This window comes from Rutilus rutilus (assembly GCF_951802725.1).
Source record: "Rutilus rutilus genome assembly, chromosome: 3".
NCBI classification, from domain to species: Eukaryota; Metazoa; Chordata; class Actinopteri; order Cypriniformes; family Leuciscidae; genus Rutilus; species Rutilus rutilus.
Window position 1 is genome coordinate 48,735,048 of NC_140211.1, and position 21,135 is coordinate 48,756,182.

At 42.7% G+C, this 21,135-nt stretch overlaps 1 protein-coding gene across 8 annotated transcripts in view; it reads right to left on the reverse strand.

The window, feature by feature from the left end:
* Window positions 1-21,135, reverse strand: part of LOC311287834 (solute carrier family 24 member 2) — a 110,613-nt gene that overhangs the window by 35,983 nt on the left and 53,495 nt on the right. For 2 of the 8 annotated variants that reach the window (XM_084404916.1, XM_084404914.1), the window contains 2 exons: window positions 20,238-20,252; window positions 2,236-2,286 (listed from right to left, as the gene is read on the reverse strand). The exons of 2 other annotated variants lie outside the window; for them this stretch is intronic. In XM_084404916.1, the coding sequence (XP_084261042.1) occupies window positions 2,236-2,286; window positions 20,238-20,252 (66 nt within the window). The remainder of the gene's footprint in view (window positions 1-2,235; window positions 2,287-20,237; window positions 20,253-21,135) is intronic. 4 more of the 8 variants (XM_084404915.1, XM_084404918.1, XM_084404920.1 and 1 more) reach the window with 2 other exon arrangements.

A 21,135-nucleotide genomic window follows, 5' to 3' on the forward strand; every position in this document is an offset into this window, starting at 1 on the left:
GCAAACGCCTTAGAAGTGGAACCTATTCGTTGAATTGAGTCTTCTCTCCCTGAGGAGATCCCAAAGATGTTCGATCACTTCAGTGCTTCTTTCTTGCTAATGGGTTGGAGAGAGGGCTGTCTCCTCCACCTCAAAATTTTGTTGCCTCTGTATTGACACACATCATGATGCAGTGGATACAAATCCGTTGACGCACGACTTGATCGTCAGGTTCCTGAGGGGAGCAAGGAGACTGAATCCGCCTTGCGCTCTTTACCCTCTTGGGACTTATCTCTGGTGCTACTGCACTGCAGAGACCTCCCTTGAGCCCTGCAGGTAGTGAGTTAAAAATCCTGTTTTTAGAGAAACAGTTCTCCTGCTTGCTCGGCCTCTATCTAGAGGGTTGGGACTTGCACGCATTTTCGGTCAACGAATCGTGCCTGGAATTCGGGCCGGCTGACTCTCGTGAAATCTGAGACCCAGGCCTGGATATGTGCCCAAAGTTCCTACCTCTCCTACAGGACCAAGTGGTGAGCCTGCAAGCGCTGCCCCGGAGGAGGCAGACCCAGCCCTGGCTTTCTCTGTCCGTCCGCTCTATTGCGGTTATACGTGCTCAGAATGCAAAGCCTGGACCTCAGACCAGCTCTTGCCTGTTACGGAGACCAGCAGAAGGGAAGGCTGTTTCCAAGCAGAGGTTGGCCCACTACATGTGGTTGCCTTCATCTTGGTGAGAAAGTTTTCCCAAGGTGCATGTGCCCACCTGGGTGGTAAGCTCCTAAGTGAGTTAGTGAGAGTATTGCCCCAGTGACATTCCATATGCTGTACTGCCCGGTCATCCGCCCAGTCCATTTGTGTATTCTCCACATGTTACCCCAGCATCCCTTCCTTCCATTGATAGGGCACGCTTCCCTAGTGGTCCTGTGGAACAGCAGTGACTTCCCTGGCCTAAGCCCTGTCCCTTCTCTGCCTCAAATTGCGGGGGGTCAGGAGGCTTTTGTCTAGGAATTAGAAGGTGACAGCTCTGAAAGGGTCTCGGTTGCGTATGCAACTCTCGTTCCCTGAAGGAGGGAACGGAGACGCAGTCCCTTTGCCACTATCGCTAGAACACCACTGACTCCGAGTTACGCTCGGCTCCTCAGCGAAAAAAGCAACTAGTGCGTGCATCCACTTCCGTATTTATGCAACGGCACGGGAGCGGAGTGTGTGATGCGAATCACACACGCCAATTCCATTGGCTCATTTCAATAGTACTCGAAGATGACTGGCTCCCTAAGCATGATCCCATTCAGTCGACTACGTCTCCATTCCCTCCTTCAGGGAACGAGGGTTGCATACGCAACCGAGACGTTTACTTGATTATCCTTACATCTTTTTCTTTTTTTTTTAAATCATGTTCAAATGTGTGTATCAAATATGATCCATCAAGCTTTTGAGGAACGTTTATTTGTTCATCTCTCAATCATATATGGTTTGAAACTAGAGAGCTTTGATCATAAAAACTAAGCATTTAAATATCATCTCACATAGACATATTATTGGTAGATAATCCAGAGATAACTGATATGTATATGCATTTTATGTAAGTAGTTTGCTGTTATGAAGATCTTACAGATTTACATTACAAGAATTTCTGCATCAAATTGCATATTTTTGCTCAGTTTGGGCCTATGAATAAATTTAGCTTTTTTTCCTCCTCGAGTTTGAGCACCCTATTCTCAGTTTATCATACTATTATGAGCTATAAAAGCCAGATGTATCAAATATGATACTCAACAAAAACACATATAGTCTGCAAAACATTATTATTATTATTATTTGTCCAATGGTTCAATAAACTGTTCAATAAAATGTTTTGATTTTACAGGGTTAATATACAGTATAGCTCTAAATGTTATACTTCAAATGTTTTCTGATCATGTTTACCTGCACATTTTGTCATGCATTTATATTACAAAAATAAATACCTTTCAAACAAAACAATCTTCTTCTTTTTTTCAGAACAAACTATAAAAAATAAAAATAAATAAAAATAAAAAAACGTTGAAAGAAAAATAACCATGAAATTTTTTTATTAAACTAAATTAAGAATGGAAACCACGATTTGCACTTATGTTAGTGAAATCTCGGCTACAGTGTCATGAAAGTAAATAATGGGAAAGAAAACTCTCTCTCACACTCATATGAACAAATAGCATCATGGGTAGAGAGGGGAAGCAGAAAGAGAGGAAAAATTAGGGTTGACAGAAAGATTCTTACCTTCCTCGGTCATTGTGTGATAATATTTTAGCTTGCCATAAGTCCCCAGCTCTACAATATCACAGACAGAGACAAGGGTAAGGAAATACACGCTTGCACATGTGGACGAGCACCCCCCCCCCCCCCCCCCCACAGACACACACACAAATATATATATATATATATAAGTGTCAGTGAGAATAAGGAGGTAAGGTGGCTAAAAACAAAATATGTCTCTATGTCGATCTCACAGGCATAAGTGCAAAAAAAAACTGAACAAAAAGAAAAAAAGAAGAGAAAATTTTCAAGTTTAATCAGATTGTCTGACTGCTGCGGGAGTCAAGGTGCATATGTTTTTATAAGTCTGCTGAGGAAACAAAATGTTGTGTTTTATTAGTTTTTTATTAAATGTAGTAGTTAGTATAAGCATGCCTTGGAAAGATATTTAGAGATTTGCTTGAGCTTAGCTACACTATGCTCCTTTAGAAATCATTCTGATATGCTGATTTGATACTCAATAAACATTTCATATTATTATCAATGTTGAAAACAGTTGTGCCGCTTCATGTTTTTTGGAAACTTTCAGGATTCTTTGATGAATAGAAAGTTCAAAAGAACAGTATTTGAAATTGAATCCTTTTTTAACATTATACATGTCTTTATTGTCCCATTTGATTAATTTAATGCATCATTGCTGAATAAAAGTATTTTTGTATTAAATAAATTGTACTGACCTCAAACTTTTGAATGTTTGTGTACTCAATAGCAAGGAAAGTTGATATCCATGAGCAGAATTTCATATTACGCATCCAAACGTTTTTGTCCATGTCTATTATTGAGGTATAATTTATTTCAGACTCATCCTTCCTGTCTAAGTTAATAATAAGCTGCAAACTAGTCCAACTTACAAAGAGACAAAAGTATGGCTATGGCTAAGGTTGGTCCAAGATGGCGGCGCGCACAGTCGCAGCGGCCAGGAGCACTCACAACGGGCATGGTTTTTTTAGTTTTCTGGTGGCACTGTGTATCACGTCGCACATTTTCAGTACAGCGGCACTTCAGTACAGCCGCTCTGAACTCTTGCACTTGAGTACTGGAGTACACTACCTGTTAACCGAGTACCTCATTCCTCTTGAGATCACCAGACCATCTACCGGGCCCCCCGCAGGAGCAGGCCGGCGAAGGAGGCGCTGTGAGCGGCGGCGGAAGAGAGGTAAACGGGCTGGCGTATGGGCTAGGCTAAAGGCTAATCCGTTCAAACCACCGCTTCCTACAATATTTCTCTCAAACGCCCGGTCGATCCGCAGCAAGATGGATGAGATCCGGTTACATATAGCTGCAAAGAGGATTATTTACAACTGTTGCTGCATGATTTTTACCGAAACCTGGCTGAACAGCACCACTCCGGACGCTGCTATCGAGCTAGCGGGACGTACCGCTTACCGAGCCGACAGGACCGCCAATTCTGGTAAGAAGATCGGCGGGGGACTTTGCATATACATTAACAACTTTTGGTGCACAAATGTTACTATCGTGAATAGATTGTGCAGCCCGGAGGTGGAACTTATGCTATTGAAGTGCAGGCCGTTTTATCTCCCGAGGGAATTCACTGCTGTTTACATCTGTGCTGTTTACATTCCACCGGACGCTAATGCTAAGCTAGCGCTTGCACAGGTTTACAACAGCATTAATAACAGCTTGGTAGCACACCCGGACAGTGTTTTTGTTGCCGCTGGGGATTTTAACCATGCTGACTTAAAAACTGTTCTTCATAAATTCCATCGCAATGTGAAATGTGCTACTAGGGGAGATAAAACGCTGGACCAGGTGTATACTAATGTAGCAGAAGCATACAGGGCCCAGGCTTACCCTCACCTGGGTCTGTCAGACCATCTTTCCTTGCTGCTACACCCACGGTATACACCCAAGATCAAGAGCGCTGGGATTACAACCAAAACCGTGAGAATGTGGCCAGAGGACGCCATCCCTATGTTACAGGACTGTTTCCACCACACAGATTGGGAGGTGTTCAAGGGGCAGGGCACGGATACTCGTGAATTGTTGGATGAATATACCACCACTGTCCTGAGTTACATTAACTTCTGTGTGGATAATGTTACGTCTTGGAAACATTTCCGTGTGTATCTCAACAGGAAACCTTGGATGACACATGGTGTTGAACATCTGATCCGAGCTAGGGACAGAGCGCTGGGTTCTAGGGACCCTGATGTATACAGCAGAGCCAGGGCTGCACTAAGGAAAGGAGTCAATACTGCCAAACAACAACACCGGAGGCGTATTGAAGCCTGTTTTAATAACTCTGCAAACCCCAGGCAGGTATGGGAGGGCATCAGGGCCATCACGGACTATAAGAGCAAATCAACATCTTCCTCAGCTGTTTCCACCTTGGCTGAGGATTTCAATCTCTTTTATGCGCGCTATGATAGGGACAACACAGACCCTGTGCTGCCCCCCCTCCCTGCCACTGATCCTGCACCAGTCCTGAGCACTCATGAGGTAAGACGGGTCCTCTGCGGCATTAACATCAGGAAAGCAGCCGGACCGGACGGTGTGCTGGGCCGAGTGCTGAGAGACTGTGCTGCGGAGCTAACTGACGTTTTTACCGCCATCTACAACATATCGCTGTCCACTTCATGGGTCCCTGCCTGCTTTAAGGCAGCCACAATAGTCCCAGTTCCTAAGCAGTCAAATGCCACTAATCTAAATGACTATAGACCGGTGGCACTCACCTCCATTCCTGCCAAGTGCTTTGAGAGGCTGGTCACCACTCACATTAAAAGTGCAATACCACCATCACTTGATCCACACCAATTTGCGTACAGACGGAACCGGTCGACTGAGGACGCCATTGCCATTGTGCTCCACACGCTATTGAAACATCTCGAGCACAAGAACACCTACGCAAGGCTGCTCTTTGTCGACTTTAGCTCTGCCTTTAATACAATCCGGCCGTTTAAACTCCGAGCTAAAATGCACCACCTTGATTTTAACAACTCGCTGTGCAATTGGATTGTGGACTTTTTGACAAATCGAACACAGAGTGTTAGAGTAGGCAAGCACTTGTCCTCCACCCTTTCAATCAACACCGGGGCTCCCCAGGGGTGTGTGCTTAGCCCCTTGCTCTACACTCTTTTCACACATGACTGCTCTGCTTCTCTTTGTTCCAATCTCATTGTTAAATTTGCCGACGACACAACAGTGCTCGGACTCATCAACAACAACAATGAGGCGGATTACCGGACTGAAGTGCAACATCTAGCGTCATGGTGTGTCATTAATAACTTGTTCTTGAACATAAAAAAGACCAAGGAGATCATCGTGGACTTTCGCAAAAGCAGACACAATCATTCTCCTCTCTCTATTGGAAACGAGGTGGTAGAGAGGGTGTCACATTTCAAATTCTTGGGAGTATCTGTGACAGAGGACCTGTCCTGGGGAACCAACATCACCTCAGTGATAGGGAAGGCCCAGCAACGCCTCTACTATCTGAGGCAATTGAGGAGTGTCAGGATTCCAATACAGCTGATGGTCAACTTTTACAACTGTGCCATCAGCAGTGTTTTGACATATGGTTTCTTAGTGTGGTACTCCAGCTGCACTAAAGCCCATCAGCAGGCACTCCAACGAGTTGTAAAAACAGCGGGTAAAATCATTGGGACCACTCTACCAGAGATTAGCACCATCTATGATACCCGCTGCCTGAAGAGAGTGCACAATATCCTGCGGGACCGGTATCACCCGGCCCATCACCTGTTCCACCTGCTGCCCTCAGGGAAAAGGTACAGGTCTATTGGTGCCAGTAAAGCCAGACTGGCTAACAGCCTGTACCCATATGCAGTGAGGCTGCTAAATGATGCCCTTTCCCCCTCCCCTCTCCTCCCCCCCTCCCATGGACAGTAAACCATACCCTTTTCTGTAATAACTGTGAACTGGACTTTGCATTGTTGCATTAACTACATCTATATCCAACTCTGACCATACTCTCTGTTTTGAATGCCTATTAAGTTGTTTTGTTAGTCTTTTGCTGCTACTAAGAGTGAATGTCACTGGTTCTGTGTCTTAACAACATATACTTTGATGTGCATGTTTACACAGGGGGTATTTTTGCACTGGTGTTAGTGCACTTTAAATATACCATGTACTGATGTTGTATGCTCCAACATAATTTCGTTGCTGTTCCTTCGAATGACAATGACAATAAACGTGAACTTGAACTTGAACTTGAACTTGAGACAGCAATTAAAATTATGTATAAAATGCTTAACCTAAGCAAAGGTTATTTTCATTTGAAACGATTTGATTTTCATTTTACTGTTACTTGCAGTGTTCAGTCTCAAACCATTGTGTTGTGATGCCATTAGCCATTTCTGGCATATATATGGAGTCCAAAATTCAAGCAAGAATTAGGAACAAGGCCAAGTTTTGTGGTTTGCGCCGACTCGTGCATATGATCCGCTCTGTGTTATCGTGTCTCTAGACCGGAGCAGATTTTGTGCGGTTTGCGTGACACTAACATCAAACCAGACTTCATTTAATACCAATGGAAAGTATATTTACACTGTCTGAATATTTCCCTAACCCCTATAAAGTGATTTTAGTGATAAACTGATTTTAGCTGCAGTTTTAGGGTCTATTTATAGTGTAGGGGGGCGGGACGCTTCAGATTCTAGAGAGCATTTGATTGGATAGAAAATCTGATGAGAAGCTGAAATGCAGCGTGATGTCAACAAAATCATTGATCCATATTGACGAAAGTGAGAGACTGTACGTTTTGAATGCTTATATCTTCTAAATACGAATTGTGTCATTGTTTTGGAGAACACTAGCTTATAACAGTAAGGCTAAACAATTTTTTTTTTCAAAGTGTACTTTGAATAACCATAGTGTATGAAATGTGCCATATAAATAAACTTGCCTTGCCTTGCCTAATTTTGATTTCATGGTGACTTAAAGTTTGATTTTAAATCTCAGATTTTCCTATCTGTAAGATCTTCACAGATGTTGTAAACATGTTATCGTTAAGTAAAGAGTCTGGCGACCTTGCAGAATGACCTCTGCAACTGTTGACCGGTCATCCCAGCGGCACAAAGCTTTTAACATCGATTCGGCTGGGAAAGGGTGTGCGACTGCATGCAAGTGTGTGCGTGGGCTCACGTTACATAATAAAGGTCACGTAAAATAACCTATCAGACTGTTATTGGCATGGGTGAATGTCTGTGCATGTTCGTGTACAATCAGGTGGAAGGGCAGTATGACAGATAACAGCGTCTTTATGAATGCATGTGTGTCCGTTTGACGGAGCAGACAGATCATTCCAAAAATAGAGAAACTGTTGGTCCGGCATGGGGGTCGAGCTCAATAATCAATGCAAACTGCTGTGCAAGAGGTCAGACAATAAAATAAATAAAAAAACACATGCACACACAGACAAAACCACTGCATATACGGTTTGTAATTTCTGAAGAGCAGGAAAGGTTGTGAGAGCTGTGGCAGTGATGAAGAGGGATGAATTACGTGTGCAAGTGGAAAATCAGGCAGTAGTCATTTATAATGTGTTCAATATCAATTAATGAACTTATGCAATTAATCAATTTATTTGCCGGGTGTGTGTGTAATACTCTCAAACTACATGTGCCAGCACACATTAGGAATACTCGTCACATTAAGCCACCGAAACAAATATATTATGAACACAATCACGATGTGTTGCTGTGTTTATAAAACAGGTGCAGTTTTGCCAAGCTTGTATGTGATGCTGCGAGTGACCCAATGGCTTGTGTTTTTTGTGTAAGAAAAAAACTACTAAAAAATACATTTGTCACAGGGACAATTGTTGGACAGTAAAACCCAAACCTGACACCTGGTTTCAGACCACAATAATTTATCAGTATATGGTGAAGAGCAGGGCTATTCAATTAGCTTCATTTGAGGTCCGGATTTTTTAATCGAAAAGTTGAGGAGGGCCGGTGGGTTTAGCTGATTTATTGAAACATTATTTACAGTATAACAGTATTAATAAATAAGCTAAAGTAACCTAATAAAAAGTATTGTATTTACTTGGAAATGTGGTACCCAACAGTATGCAGATTTATAAGACCATAATAAATAACTTATTTACAGCTGTGTACAAATATATAAATTATACAAGCTCATAGCTACTGGTAAGAATTATTATAGGCTTAAATTAAAAATTCTGACAGTGAGACGTGGTAACCACAGGTAATACCATGCATGGCTACTCACTACACTACCACTGTATAAATAAATGCCTAAACACAGGTAAAAACTATACACACTCTGAATAATATATTCTTCTACCCACGTAGTATTCAATATAAATATTACACATTTCTGCCCAAACCATGGTAAATTACTACAGTACATTTAAATCTTTGTAAGGGTGGTGATTAGGGGATTTAAAGTCTTCTAACTTCGTTCATGGCACAATGTTTCTGCTGTTTACCTCATCAGTCGTGTTGGGAATGTTGAGGCTGTTTCATCTGATAAAACTAGTTAAATCATTGAGTGATTTGTGGTTTGTAACAGACAGGTGTGTTGAATTGAACCGCTTCTCACTAGATGTCTCAACGCTGTTTAATAATAGTGTCTGGGACCGGGAGTAAACGCAACTCCTTTAAGCTTGCGTTCCGTTATCCACTGGGCTGTGCTGCGAAGTTCTAAGGAAACAACGTTTCTCATGGTACGCACAGTGCATATATCTGTACAGCTGCAGGCGCCACTGCGGCCACGCGCATATCTAAACAAATTTAGCCACACCGCCAGGATAAGAGGAGGATCAATTCATCTTAGGAATGACAGATACAAGTCATTCACAGTGGCCAGAGGGTATTGAGCCGTTCTTCTTCCAGAACAGTGGCCAGTGGCTATGTGATGCTGGTGAAGGAAAAAGTTTTCTAACTTGCTCCTCCAAAATTCTCCAAAGTGGCTCAAAAATATTTAAATCTGGTGACTGTGCAGGCCATGGGAGATGTTCACCTTCACTTTCATGTTCATCAAACCATTCTGTCACAAGTCTTGTTGTGTGTATTTGTGCATTTTCATGCTGATACACAGCACTCCCTTCAGGGTACGATGTTTGAACCATTAGATGCATATGGTCCTCCAGAATGGTTCAGTAGTCCTTGGTAACGATGCTCCCATCAAGCTCATTAGGATATGGCATGATATTGCAGCCCAAACCATCACTGATTCACCCCATGCTTCACTCTGGGCACACAACTGTCCGGGTGTTAAAGGTTGTATCAGCGATTTCAGGCCCAAAAAAGGCCCAAACATAAATGATCACATTCATCTAATCTTTCCTAACGATCCGCTAGCTGCCCGCCCCATAAGCAGGCCGTCAAAAAAACGCGTCTCTGTAGGCAGCCTTGGGTCTGAGATCTGCACACAAAAACAATTGGTTTCACCAACCACTCAAAACCAAAATAAATAGTGTTCCAACCAATCACCGACAGGGGGTGGGTGTTGTGAGGTTTTGCGCTCGTGCACGGCTGCACGCGAAGTCGGAGCTGAAGAAGAATCTATCAATGAACAAGAGAAATTGAACATGGCTGAGTCAATCCCCAAGAGGAGGAGGAGGATTAGGGCCAGGGAATACCATCGTGTTTATTCCAAGACACGAATAGTTATCGGGAAGGCTTTTGAAAGGTGGAGAGAACTTTCTTCTGGACAGGTGAGTAGCTGCTAGTGCTGACTTGTTTGGATGTGAACTGTGTGAAAATATCCTTCTTGAAAAAATATGAGCGAAGCTCGACTAAACTTGGGTAGCTCTAGCTAACGTAGGTGACATTGTGCTGAACAGAGTGAATATCAGATGTCTGTCGCGCTAACTTGGTTTGTTTGGGATCTCACTTCAAACACAAACAGAAGTGACGTCACCCACAATTGCTGATACAACCTTTAAGACTCTATGAGGCTTCTTCACGCTGTAACTTCAAGTGAAGGTGAAGGTGGGCTCATCAGAGAACAGTTTATGTTTCACATTGACCACAGCCCAACATTTGGCATTGGCACAAGTGACCAAAGGTTTGGCAATAGCAGCCCGACCATGAATATTGACTCTGTGGAGCTCCCGATGAGCAGTTTTGGTGGAAACAGGAGAGCTGAGGTGTGCATTTAATTATGCAGTTAGTTGGACAGCTGTGGTTTTATGCTTTTTGGATTCAATCGGGATTAGTACATGGACATCCCTTTCAGACAGCTTCCTCTTGCGTTGACAGTTACTCCCGTTGGTTGTGGTTTGTCCTTTGTGGTGGTATTTTTTTGTGGACATTACTTGCTGTCCTGGTCACAGATGAGCTGGTTAGACATGCACCAACAATTTGTCCTCTTTTGAACTCTGAAATGTTGCCCATTATGTTGTGTGTATTGCAATATCGTATATATACAGCTGTGCTATTACTCTGCTAATTCAACCTTCACACTCTGCTCTTACTGAAGTAATATTGGCCTCCTGGCTGCGCATATAGGTATGAAACCTCCAACACTATATTAGCCAGTGTTTCAGTTTAATTGTCCAATATTCAGAACATTTAACATTTTCTTAATGTACTTATCAATGAAGTGGCAAAAACGTCTGTATTTTTTACATTGTTAATCTCTACATATGTGCATTCAAGATATATAAAACTTAATGGATAAAACTTAGTTATAATGGATCCTAATTCACTGCTGTAAAAGTGTATTACTTTCAAACATAATTAAGTCAGTGTTCAATTGTAACTTCAGGTGAGTCAGAGTTTATTTTTCTGTTTCCTGGTTGCCATGACGTCAGGCATAGTCACTTTACTGTAGCTAGATACTTAGCAGTCAGCTTGCAATGTCACAATCAGTTATCTGGACTATATCTGTGTTTATGATGCAGTATAAATGAATGCTTTTTTTTTTTTTTTTTTGGTTAAGTTGCTAAACAGAACATTTGTTTTATCTACAAATTTCACCTACCGAAAAGCTCAAAACACGTTAATAGTTATATTTTGATCGCAAATCCACTATTGTTTTATATAGAATTGTTCTATAGTCTATACAGTATTTTAATCATCATAATTTAATCAACATCATAATAAACTGTAATTAAATTACAGAAGAGTAATCCCTTACTTTACTTTTTCAAGGGAAAAGTAATTAAATTACAGTAATTGATTACTTAGTAATGTATTATACCCAACACTGCTAGCGTTAATATTAACCCAAATATACTGTTATGCATAAGTGGAACTGAATACCTTGAAATGATATTGAAAGTATAGATGAGCAACTAATAATGTTCAACTACTGATTTGGCCTTTAAAGGGTTTCAATTTTGAGCAAATCTCTAGCAGGGTTATTCTATGAAATGGGTCCCTTTCTCATTTGGAAATGGTCATATTTAGACCAAAATGAATAAATATCTTGCAGACAGTATAGAAGCATGGGCAGATTGACCAATTACATAAAAAAATGGATTGCTATGGAGTAAAGTTCAGTGATAGAATCCCTGGTCCAATTCTCACTATTAACTAGTTGCTTATTAGCATACATTTTACTAGGATATTGGCTGTGTATTAGTACTTATAAAAGCACATTTTAATACCTTATTCTGTATGACCTATTTCAAATAGGAATTTTACATTTCACTGACACTGTTTTTGCTAAAGAATTTTAAATGATTTTACTCAAAGACACAAGCCACAATCGCACCATGCACTTCTGGCATATTTCAGCTGCGCACTGCATCCTAGGACGCTTTGGGTAATGCCTCCAGCGTGACCGGTGTCTAAAGCACGTCTAAACACAACAATAACATTGGCCGGCGACAGCCTATGACGTCACTACCGGTGCGTCCAGAGTATAAAAGGTCACCTGTAGAACACGTCAACAATTTATTTTGTCTTCAGGATCCGTTTGTTTATGTATGTGTGAAGACGATCACTCAGCCAAGCGTTTCAGGAAGTATGTGCCTCCATATCAGAGATGACACTTGAGGACACACAACTTGTGTGTAATGTGTTTGGGTAAGGATGTGTTATGTGTTTGGGAACTGAATGCGCTCATTGTAAGGTGCTCTTTGTGATGCCTTCGCAAGACTGACTGAAAGAGACAGGTAAGAAGCTTTTACTTTGTTCACACCTGAGGTATAGTTGTTAGTGTTTGCACAAGCGCCTTCGACTCTCGAGGGAGTCGAAGGCACTCGCAGTGATGTGTTTGTGACTGTTCTACCCGTGATTCTTGATTAGTGATAGAGTCTGGCATTTGAGCGAAGTACGTTTAGCTCTCGAGGGAGTTGAGCGCGCTCTTTATGATATGGTTGCTGTGATAAGCTCCTTTGATGTTTATTCTCTCTCAAAGGATGAGAAGAGCACACCGACAACCACTGTTCAGATCCCGTGGCCGCCATAGCGGCAGGCAGGTTCGATCACGGAGGTGGTGGGCGGAGCAAAGGGAGAGTCTTATGAGATTTATTTCCCCTTCCGGTCTTACTAAAGTGTAAGGCCTAATTCTGTGGAATTAGATGCAGAGAGATTGCAGGCAGGTGTTCTTTTTAGATCTGCCCCCTCCGCTGGCCTGCACAATAGCAATGCTCGGTGGTGGCGATATCTGGAACCCAACAGGAATATATTTTTTCACCCTTGTTTGCGAACCCTTCCTCGCCATAGGGACCTTCGTGAGTGTCTAGGAAGCCAATTTTTCCTTGGGTTTGACTGAAGAGCAGAACCGTTCCCCTGAGTCAGTTCTTAAAGCAGAGTCCCCCAGTCCCTGGAATGAGCTCTTTCGATCTCAAGAACACAACAGGAAGAAGTTTTTTCGCCCCAGTTTGCAAACCCTTCTTTGTCGTAAGGCAGAGTGTCTAGGGTCTTGAGATCCTACAAAGATATTTGTTTCCAAGTGGTCGCAGCTAGCTCCCCTTTAGGCATTGTCTTCATGGTTGAGTGTAAGTCGAATCCTTAAAGGGTTAGTTCACCCAAAAATGAAATTTCTGTCATTAATTACTCACCCTCATGTCGTTCCAAACCCGGAAGACCTTTGTTCATTTTTCGGAACACAAATTAAGATATTTTTTATATCAACAACGTCATTACTACCTTTCTGGGCCTTGAAAGTGGTTAAGACATTGTTAAAATAGTCCATGTGACAAAAGTGGTTCAAACTTAATGATATGAAGCGACGAGAATATTTTTGTGTGCATAAAACAAAAATAAAATAATGACATTATTCAACAATATCTTCTCTTCCCTGTCAGTCGCTTCCGCTTTTCACGTAGTTAACTCTACGTCAGAACGCCGGTTCAGTTTTGGCCGGATCCTGCATGAGCACCACACGCATGCATCGTGGTGCTCACGTGAACAGCACGAAGACTGACAGGGATGAGAATAAATTGTTGAATAAAGTGGGTTTTTTTGCGCACAAAAAGTATTCTCTTAGCTTCATAACACTAAAGTTGAACCACTTTAGTCACATGGACTACTTTAACGATGTGTCGTGTGTTGTGGTTTGTCCTTTGTGGTGGTATTTTTTTGTGGACATTACTTGCTGTCCTGGTCACAAATGAGCCAGTTAGACATGCACCAACAATTTGTCCTCTTTTGAACTCTGATATGTTGCCCATTATGTTGTGTGGATTGCAATATCGTATGTACAGCTGTGCTATTACTCTGCTAATTCAACCTTCACACTCTGCTCTTACTGAAGAAATATTGGCCTCCTGGCTGCGCATATAGGTGTGAAACCTCCAACACTATATTAGCCAATGTTTCAGTTTCATTGTCCAATATTCAGAACATTTAAAGTTTTCTAAATGAGAATAAATTGTTGAATAAAGTGTTTTTTTTTGCACACAAAAAGTATTCTCTTAGCTTCATAACATTAAGGTTGAACCACTTTAGTCACATGGACTACTTGTGTCACGTGTCAGTGTTTGTTTGGACTTTCAGTTTGAAATTTGATTGGTTCCTGTTCTCCTTTGTTCTTTTCCCGCCACTCCTTTGTATCCATGGTTACTGTCATTATCAGTTCAATTTTGTCACCTGTTTAGTCATCATCGTCATTTGTATCACCTGTAGAACACAGGTGATACAAATGACGATGATGACGTTAATCAGTGTTCATCCGTGTTTGTATTTAAGGTCCATCTGTTCAGTCAGTCTTTGTCCGATCTATGTTGTATTATGTGTGTGTAAACCCTCTGCCCGTCTTCTATGTACCAGTTTGATTCATATTGTGAGTAAAAGTTTGCATTGGAACTTTTGACTCTTCTTCATCTTCTTCTGCCTGCACCACACCGTGGCAGAAGATCGGAACCGCCCAAAATGGACGATAGGGTAAAAATGATCGGCATGGCTCAGTCTTTTACCAAGGACTTTTGCTGCCTTGCCGTCACCAGCACCCTCGATGACGAGAGCCTGAGGACCTTGTTCCGGATTGAGGCCACATTTAACCATCCCATCGACCTCCCTGACACCACCGGACTGGACTGGAGGGAGTTTGTCATCCGGTGTCTGGAGAGCGTCATGCATTGATCCTGAACACAGCCAGACCCAAGGGTTCTTCACGTCATGCCTGCCCAGCCTAAGCCCTCAGCCAAGATGGCCGACGCCTTGCCACCTGAGCCCTCAGCCAAGATGGCCGCCGCCTCACTGCTTGAGCCCTCAGCCAAGATGGCCACCGCCTTGCCGCCTGAGCCCTCAGCCAAGATGGCCGCCGCCTCGCCGCCTGAGCCCTCAACCAAGATGGCCGCTGCCTCACCGCCTGAGCTCTCAGCCAGGATGGCCGCCGCCACGCCAATACCTGTTCCCTGTTCTGTTCCTCAACCTGTTCCTGGTCCTGCCCCAAGAACTGTATCTGTTCCTGAGCCTGTTCCCGAGCCTGAGTCTGTTCCCGAACCTGAGTCTGTCCCCGAGCCAGAATTGGTTCCTGAATTCTCACCCAGCCTCCCTCTCCCACCTCCTCCCATCTATCACCTCTCAACCCTTCTCCCGCCACTGCCTGTCAGCTCCTCAAACCACCTTCGGGGAGGTGGGGTCGCCGTGGGTCTGCCAGCCTGCAGCTCCAGCCTGGTCGGTGGATCGCCGGTCTTCGCCTCCAACCTCCGTGACCGGGACTCTACCTTGGCCCATCGATCCATCAGCTCAACCTTGGCTCCTACCTCCATCTCCACCGTGGTCCATCAGTCCACCAGCTACGCCGGGCTCCCTCGTCCCTCCGGCTCCGCCTTGGTCGCTCGTCGGGCTGCCCTCGCCTCGGTACTACACTCCTCTGGCTTCGCCTTGTCACTTCATCCCTCTGGCTCCGTTGGGCTCCTCACTCCCTCCAGCTCCACCTTGGTCCTCTGTCACTCCGGCTTCACCGCGGCCTTCTGGATCCCCGCCTGTGCCTCGGTCGCCAGAGCCGTTGGCATCGCTATGTTCCTCGGGATCCTCAGCATTGCCTTGGCTCGTCGGCTCTCCGGCTACATTCGGGTCTCCACTACCACCTGCTCCGCCTCCGTCAGTCAGCCCCCTGGAGTCGTCAGCCCTTTCTCCATCATGGCTCCTCCCTCTGTCGTTTCCGCCCTGGCTGCCTGCACGGTCGTCTCTGCCCTGGCCGCCTGCACAGCCTGCTCCGCCCTGGCCGCCTGCTCTGCCTTGGTCCCTCCTGCCTTCTGTCTGCACTTCACCTGCTTTTCATCCTCCTCCTGAACCCCCTCCCTCCGCAGTTGGTCTGTCTACGGCGCGAGGTCGTGCCTTCCGGGAGGGGGAGGTACTGTCATGTGTCAGTGTTTGTTTGGACTTTCAGTTTGAATTGATTGGTTCCTGTTCTCCTTTGTTCTTTTCCCACCAGTCCTTTGTATCCATGGTTACTGTCATTATCAGTTTAGTTTTGTCACCTGAGTAATTACTGACAGAATTGTCATTGGGTGAACTAACCCTTTAATAGTAGGATTCCCATAAAGTGATTTTACTTTCGCCCATCCAAGGACTCTAATGTAGTGATTGGTCCTCACGTCACCAAGTTAATGTAAAGTGGAGGGAGTGGTTCAGCTGATTTATCTGAAAGATTGGTGAGATTGTTATCTTATAGAGATTATCATTACAAGGAAGACACAAGTTTAATAATATAAATTTTATTAACAAAAGATAAACAAGAATATCTAACACAACTATTAAATGAATACAATGAATGATAAAGGAATAAAGTGCATAAGACGCATAAAATACAGGTGATTAAGTTGAGTGTGGTTATGGAAGAGTGACGCTATCTTATGGAAAGATAAACTGTTGTTCCTTTGAAACTAATAAGGTGAATAACCTTATTATGCATCAAACAAATAAATGAAAGATTATTTATTAACTAGCATCTGCTATATTACCTCTAATGGAAAATGGACAAATCATATACTGATAATAAACAACAATGCCAAGGTCTCTGGAAAGTGGTTTGGTAAAGTGATATTTACGTTCCATGTGGTCGAGTGAGCAGTCTGATGGTGGTAACGTCTTCCACTGGTTGTGCTGGGTGACAATGCAGTGGGTAAAAGAGCTGGAATATGTTTTAACAACTTTGAACATGAAGCTCTGTGGGATGCTGAGCACGCAAGGTTCCTAAAATCTGGAACACGCAGATAAGGCCCTTAAGTAGGTGCAGAAGGTTCTTAATTTGGAACACACAGACAAAGGAACCTTGAAGTGAAGGTTTGCTTTCCTGAGCTTAACCTTGTTGCAAATGTCTCTGTGCATGTGTCTTCTGCCTCTCTGGGCCAGAAACTCAGAACTTGGTCAGTCTGCTTTTGTCTCTCTGGCATGGAGACTCGGGATGTCCTGTAGATGTTACTGTCTCGCTGAACAAAAACTCTGAAAGTAGTGTTTGTTAATGTCTCTTTCCTCATAGAGTGGAGGCTCAGAACGTGGTTGTATCTGTTGCTGCCTCACAAGCTGTAGACTCATCATGGAATTGGTTTTGTTGTGGGAGTCTCAGTTGAGCATTTATAATGGCATGGCTAGCACTTTTGCCTAGCCCTCTTATACTTTCTTGTGATCTGCCGACCACAGAAGGCTCTGAGCTCTTCTGGTCTGTGGACACCAACAGGAAGTGGTCTGTTCAACTTGGACAAACCCTTCCAGTTGTACGGCACCTCTGAGAGTGCTGGAGTCTGGAGACCAAATCATTCTGCTAGACAGTGACATCGAGTGGTGTGGCTTCTCTGTGAGACTTCTTGGTGAAACTGTCTTTAAGGTGGAGTGTTGTTAGTCTTCCTCACGCTCTAGAGAGTCATCCTGCTGAGGCCTCTGCTCCCCAGAGCTCTGCTTGGATAGCAGTATCGAGTTGCCAGGCTCTTTTGTGAGCCTCCTTGGTAAGTAGTCCTTAGCTTAGAGCGTAGTTAGGCCTCCATTCTTAGAGCTCAGTCTGGGTGGCTACACTGGGTCGTATGGTTCTCTGTGAGCCTCCTTGGTTTGCTCTTGATTTATAGAGTCGTCATGCTGAGACCTCCGCTCCCCAGAGCTCCACATACGATAACATGTCTAAGTTGTGTGGCTCTATGTGAACCTCCTTGGTGAGGTGGTCTGTTACACCGTGTCCTAACTACACGCAACACGCGATAAATGGTATCTTTTCCATGTTAATCAGAGTTGTTGTCCTAACCAGCCGCGACACGCAACGATTCTATTTTAGAAATGGTTTCTATTTTTCTGAAACGTCGCGGTTGGAACAACAAACACGAGGTGTGGCAATGATAATCTCAGGTACTCTTTATGTGCTTTATTTAATGTTAAAAGCATGCAATGTGACTTTGAATATCATTTAGTGCTCCCAGCTTTGTAGCTGTAAAAGCAACAATGGATAATTCACCTCAGATATTGAAATTAAACAAATGGAAACAAGAACGTTCAAACTGTGAACAAACAAGTGTATTCTTTGACAAAGATTGTTTTAGTGACTCAGTAGCCTATGTATTTTTAATAATGTTTAAATGGTGTTATATTTGTGAATTTGATCATGTAGCCTACTTATCCATTTTCTTGCGAGTGCTGCCAAGATTACTCTCTAGTGCCGTCTAGTGTGGACAGACAAATTATTTCTAACGCGTCTGGTTAGGACACTGTATTAGGGTAGAGCGTACTTAGGCTTCCTCTCGCTATGGGGGGTCGTTATGCTGAAGTCTTTGCTCTGAGAGCTCCGTGGAGGCAGTGGACTGGGTTGTAAGCTCTTTTTGAGCCTCCCTTGATAATTGTCTTCAAGGTGGGCATTGATAGGCTTCCTCTTGCCTTAGAGAGTCTTCTTGGCAAGGCCTACGCCCCCAGAGCTCCGCCTAGATAGCCGTATTGAATTGTCAGGCTCTTTTGTGAGCCTCCTTGGTAAGTTAGGTCTCCTCTAATTTTAGAGAGTATTCCTGCTGAGGCCTCCATTCGTAGAGCTCCCCTCAGATACTATACCAGGTCGTTGGCTCTCTGTGTGCCTCCTTGACATTTTTTTAGAGTGTTGCTAGGTCTCCTCTTGTTTTGAGAGTGGTTTTCCTGAGACCTCCACTCATCAGGGGTATAGTGCCCCCTGAAGTGGCAGGCAGGATAATCCTTATCCTTGGCCATATTCCCTTAAAGGTATTCAGAAGAATACCAGGCCCTGAGCTCTCAGGATAGCTGCTGGTGCGCGTACCAACAGGGAATTGTGATTCCGGACCTAGCTCTGTGGAGTTATTGACTTTATGTCAGCTGTTACGGCATTCATTCCTTCAGCATGGCGGAGTAGGTATCCATTCCCCAAAGTGTCTTAGGATGCAGTGCAAGCTCCCATAAGGCAACGTCTCGGGTTACGGATGTAACCGTGGTTCCCTGAGAAGGGGAACGAGACACTACATCCTGTTGCCATGCTTCGGGAATGGCTGACGACATCTCCTTCAGACAAAAGAAATTGTTAACGTGTTCTACAGGTGCCCTTTTATACTCCGGCCGCACCGGTAGTGATGAATGTTGCCAGCCAATGTTATTATCATGTTTAGACGCATGATTCAGACACTGGTCACACTGAGGCATTCCCCAAAGCATCGGACGCAGTGTCTTGTTCCCCTTCTCAGGGAACCATGGTTACATTCGTAACCCGGGACATTTTCTTGAAGTCTCTTTTTAATTCTCACAGGCAGAGATATGAAACATACACAACACATTACAAAATATTAAGTGAGATATATATTATTATATCCAAATTTATTTACATACATACAGTATACTCACGTAGGGCGATATATAGCAAATCTCAACTGTTTGTTTATATCATTGCAAAATGTAAACTATATTATAGCACAGCTCTAATCCAAATGCAACTTTAAGGCATTAAGATATTATAAACATTAACATTATGATTTAATGTAAAGCTGCCTTGCATATAACAATGTGTATTGTGAAAAGTGCTATATAAATAAATACATAAATTAATGTGAAACAAAAAAGACACTTCTTGCTTTTTTTGCGTCTCTGCCTGTGTGAGAAATATGCGTAACCCAGGTAATGTGTCATAAAGTGGATAACTGTAATCTGAATAATTTAATAATAAAAATGAGATTACAGTAACTTAAAAACAAAAACAAGGAGAAACTGTAAACACAGGGTTAGGGTGGGGAAAAAATCTACAATTTTTAAATTTAAAATAAAATGAACATCTGGGTTTTTGTTTATGTGTCTAGAAAAATGCATATAATAACAGTAAAGGTTGTAGTGAATTATTAACAGTTAAAAGTCATTATTCATACACATGTCAATGAGAAACACAAAATGTGTCCATTTTGCTGTGGGGTTATGGAGATATTAAGGTTATGGGTTACATGAAATGGAGCTCTAGCAAGCAAAAACACACATGGAAACTTTAAAGAAACAAACAGTATCTAGTATTCATCTCTGAATACTGAGAGGAAATTGAATAAACAGCACTACAGATAGCAGGGACAAGCAGGGACACGTGTTTGTGTGTGTGTTTTTGGGGTGAAGTGGGTGGTCAGCTGTGGCTGTGATGACAATGAGATTTAGAGAATAACTCACCAGAGTCAGCAAATTCTGAGGAAACCGCAGACAGAGAAAAACAGAAAGAGAGAGAGAGTGAGACAGAGAAAGAGATGAAAAAGAAAATAAGCAGGAAAAACAGTAATTATAGTGCAAAGCCATGTAGTGAATAAAAAGATGAGATGTGCTACTAAAATCCTCATACATTTTAAAAAAAAAAGTAATTTATATTTTTAAAATGTAATGTTTCAGTTAAGAGCCGAAAGCTTTTAAAGACCCTATTAAATCAAAATATCCGTCTTTTAGATTTGAACTCATCCACATGAAAGTGTACTCAAAACAGAGATTGATGAAGCATTACACTGACCAAAAATATTGATGACTCATTCTGCACTCACTCATTTGGTCCAATCAAAATGTTTTCTAAAATGAGAATGCCCCTCCCAACTTACTGAGTGTAACAGTTCTGGTTCTGGAAGTAAAAACATTCATTTTCTTCAAAAAGAAAAAGTTTTTTAATGATAACTTTTAAAGACAAACCTGCTGTGAGCTACAAGGTTTTTAATCAACTGAATATGCTTTTGTTGAAGCTGCTTTTTGTTTTGTTTGTTGTATTATGTGTGGTTTTTTTTACAAAGTGCATGACAAATAAAGTTATTGACTCCTTAAAGAAATAATCGATTCTGAACTGCACAAAATATGTTGTCAGCAATTCAGTCTCCTTTACTGTTACATACCTATGCAAGCATGTAACAAATTTGCCAGACTATGGTCAAAACAATGAAAGTCAATGGGGTCCAAAACAACATTGGATTGCATCGACTTCGACAATTTTCATCTTTGGGTGAACAATCACTTTATAGCTGGTTTTACTTCAGGACACATAATTTACAATGGATATATTAGAATGACAAAAGCTGATAATTTTGTGAATGTA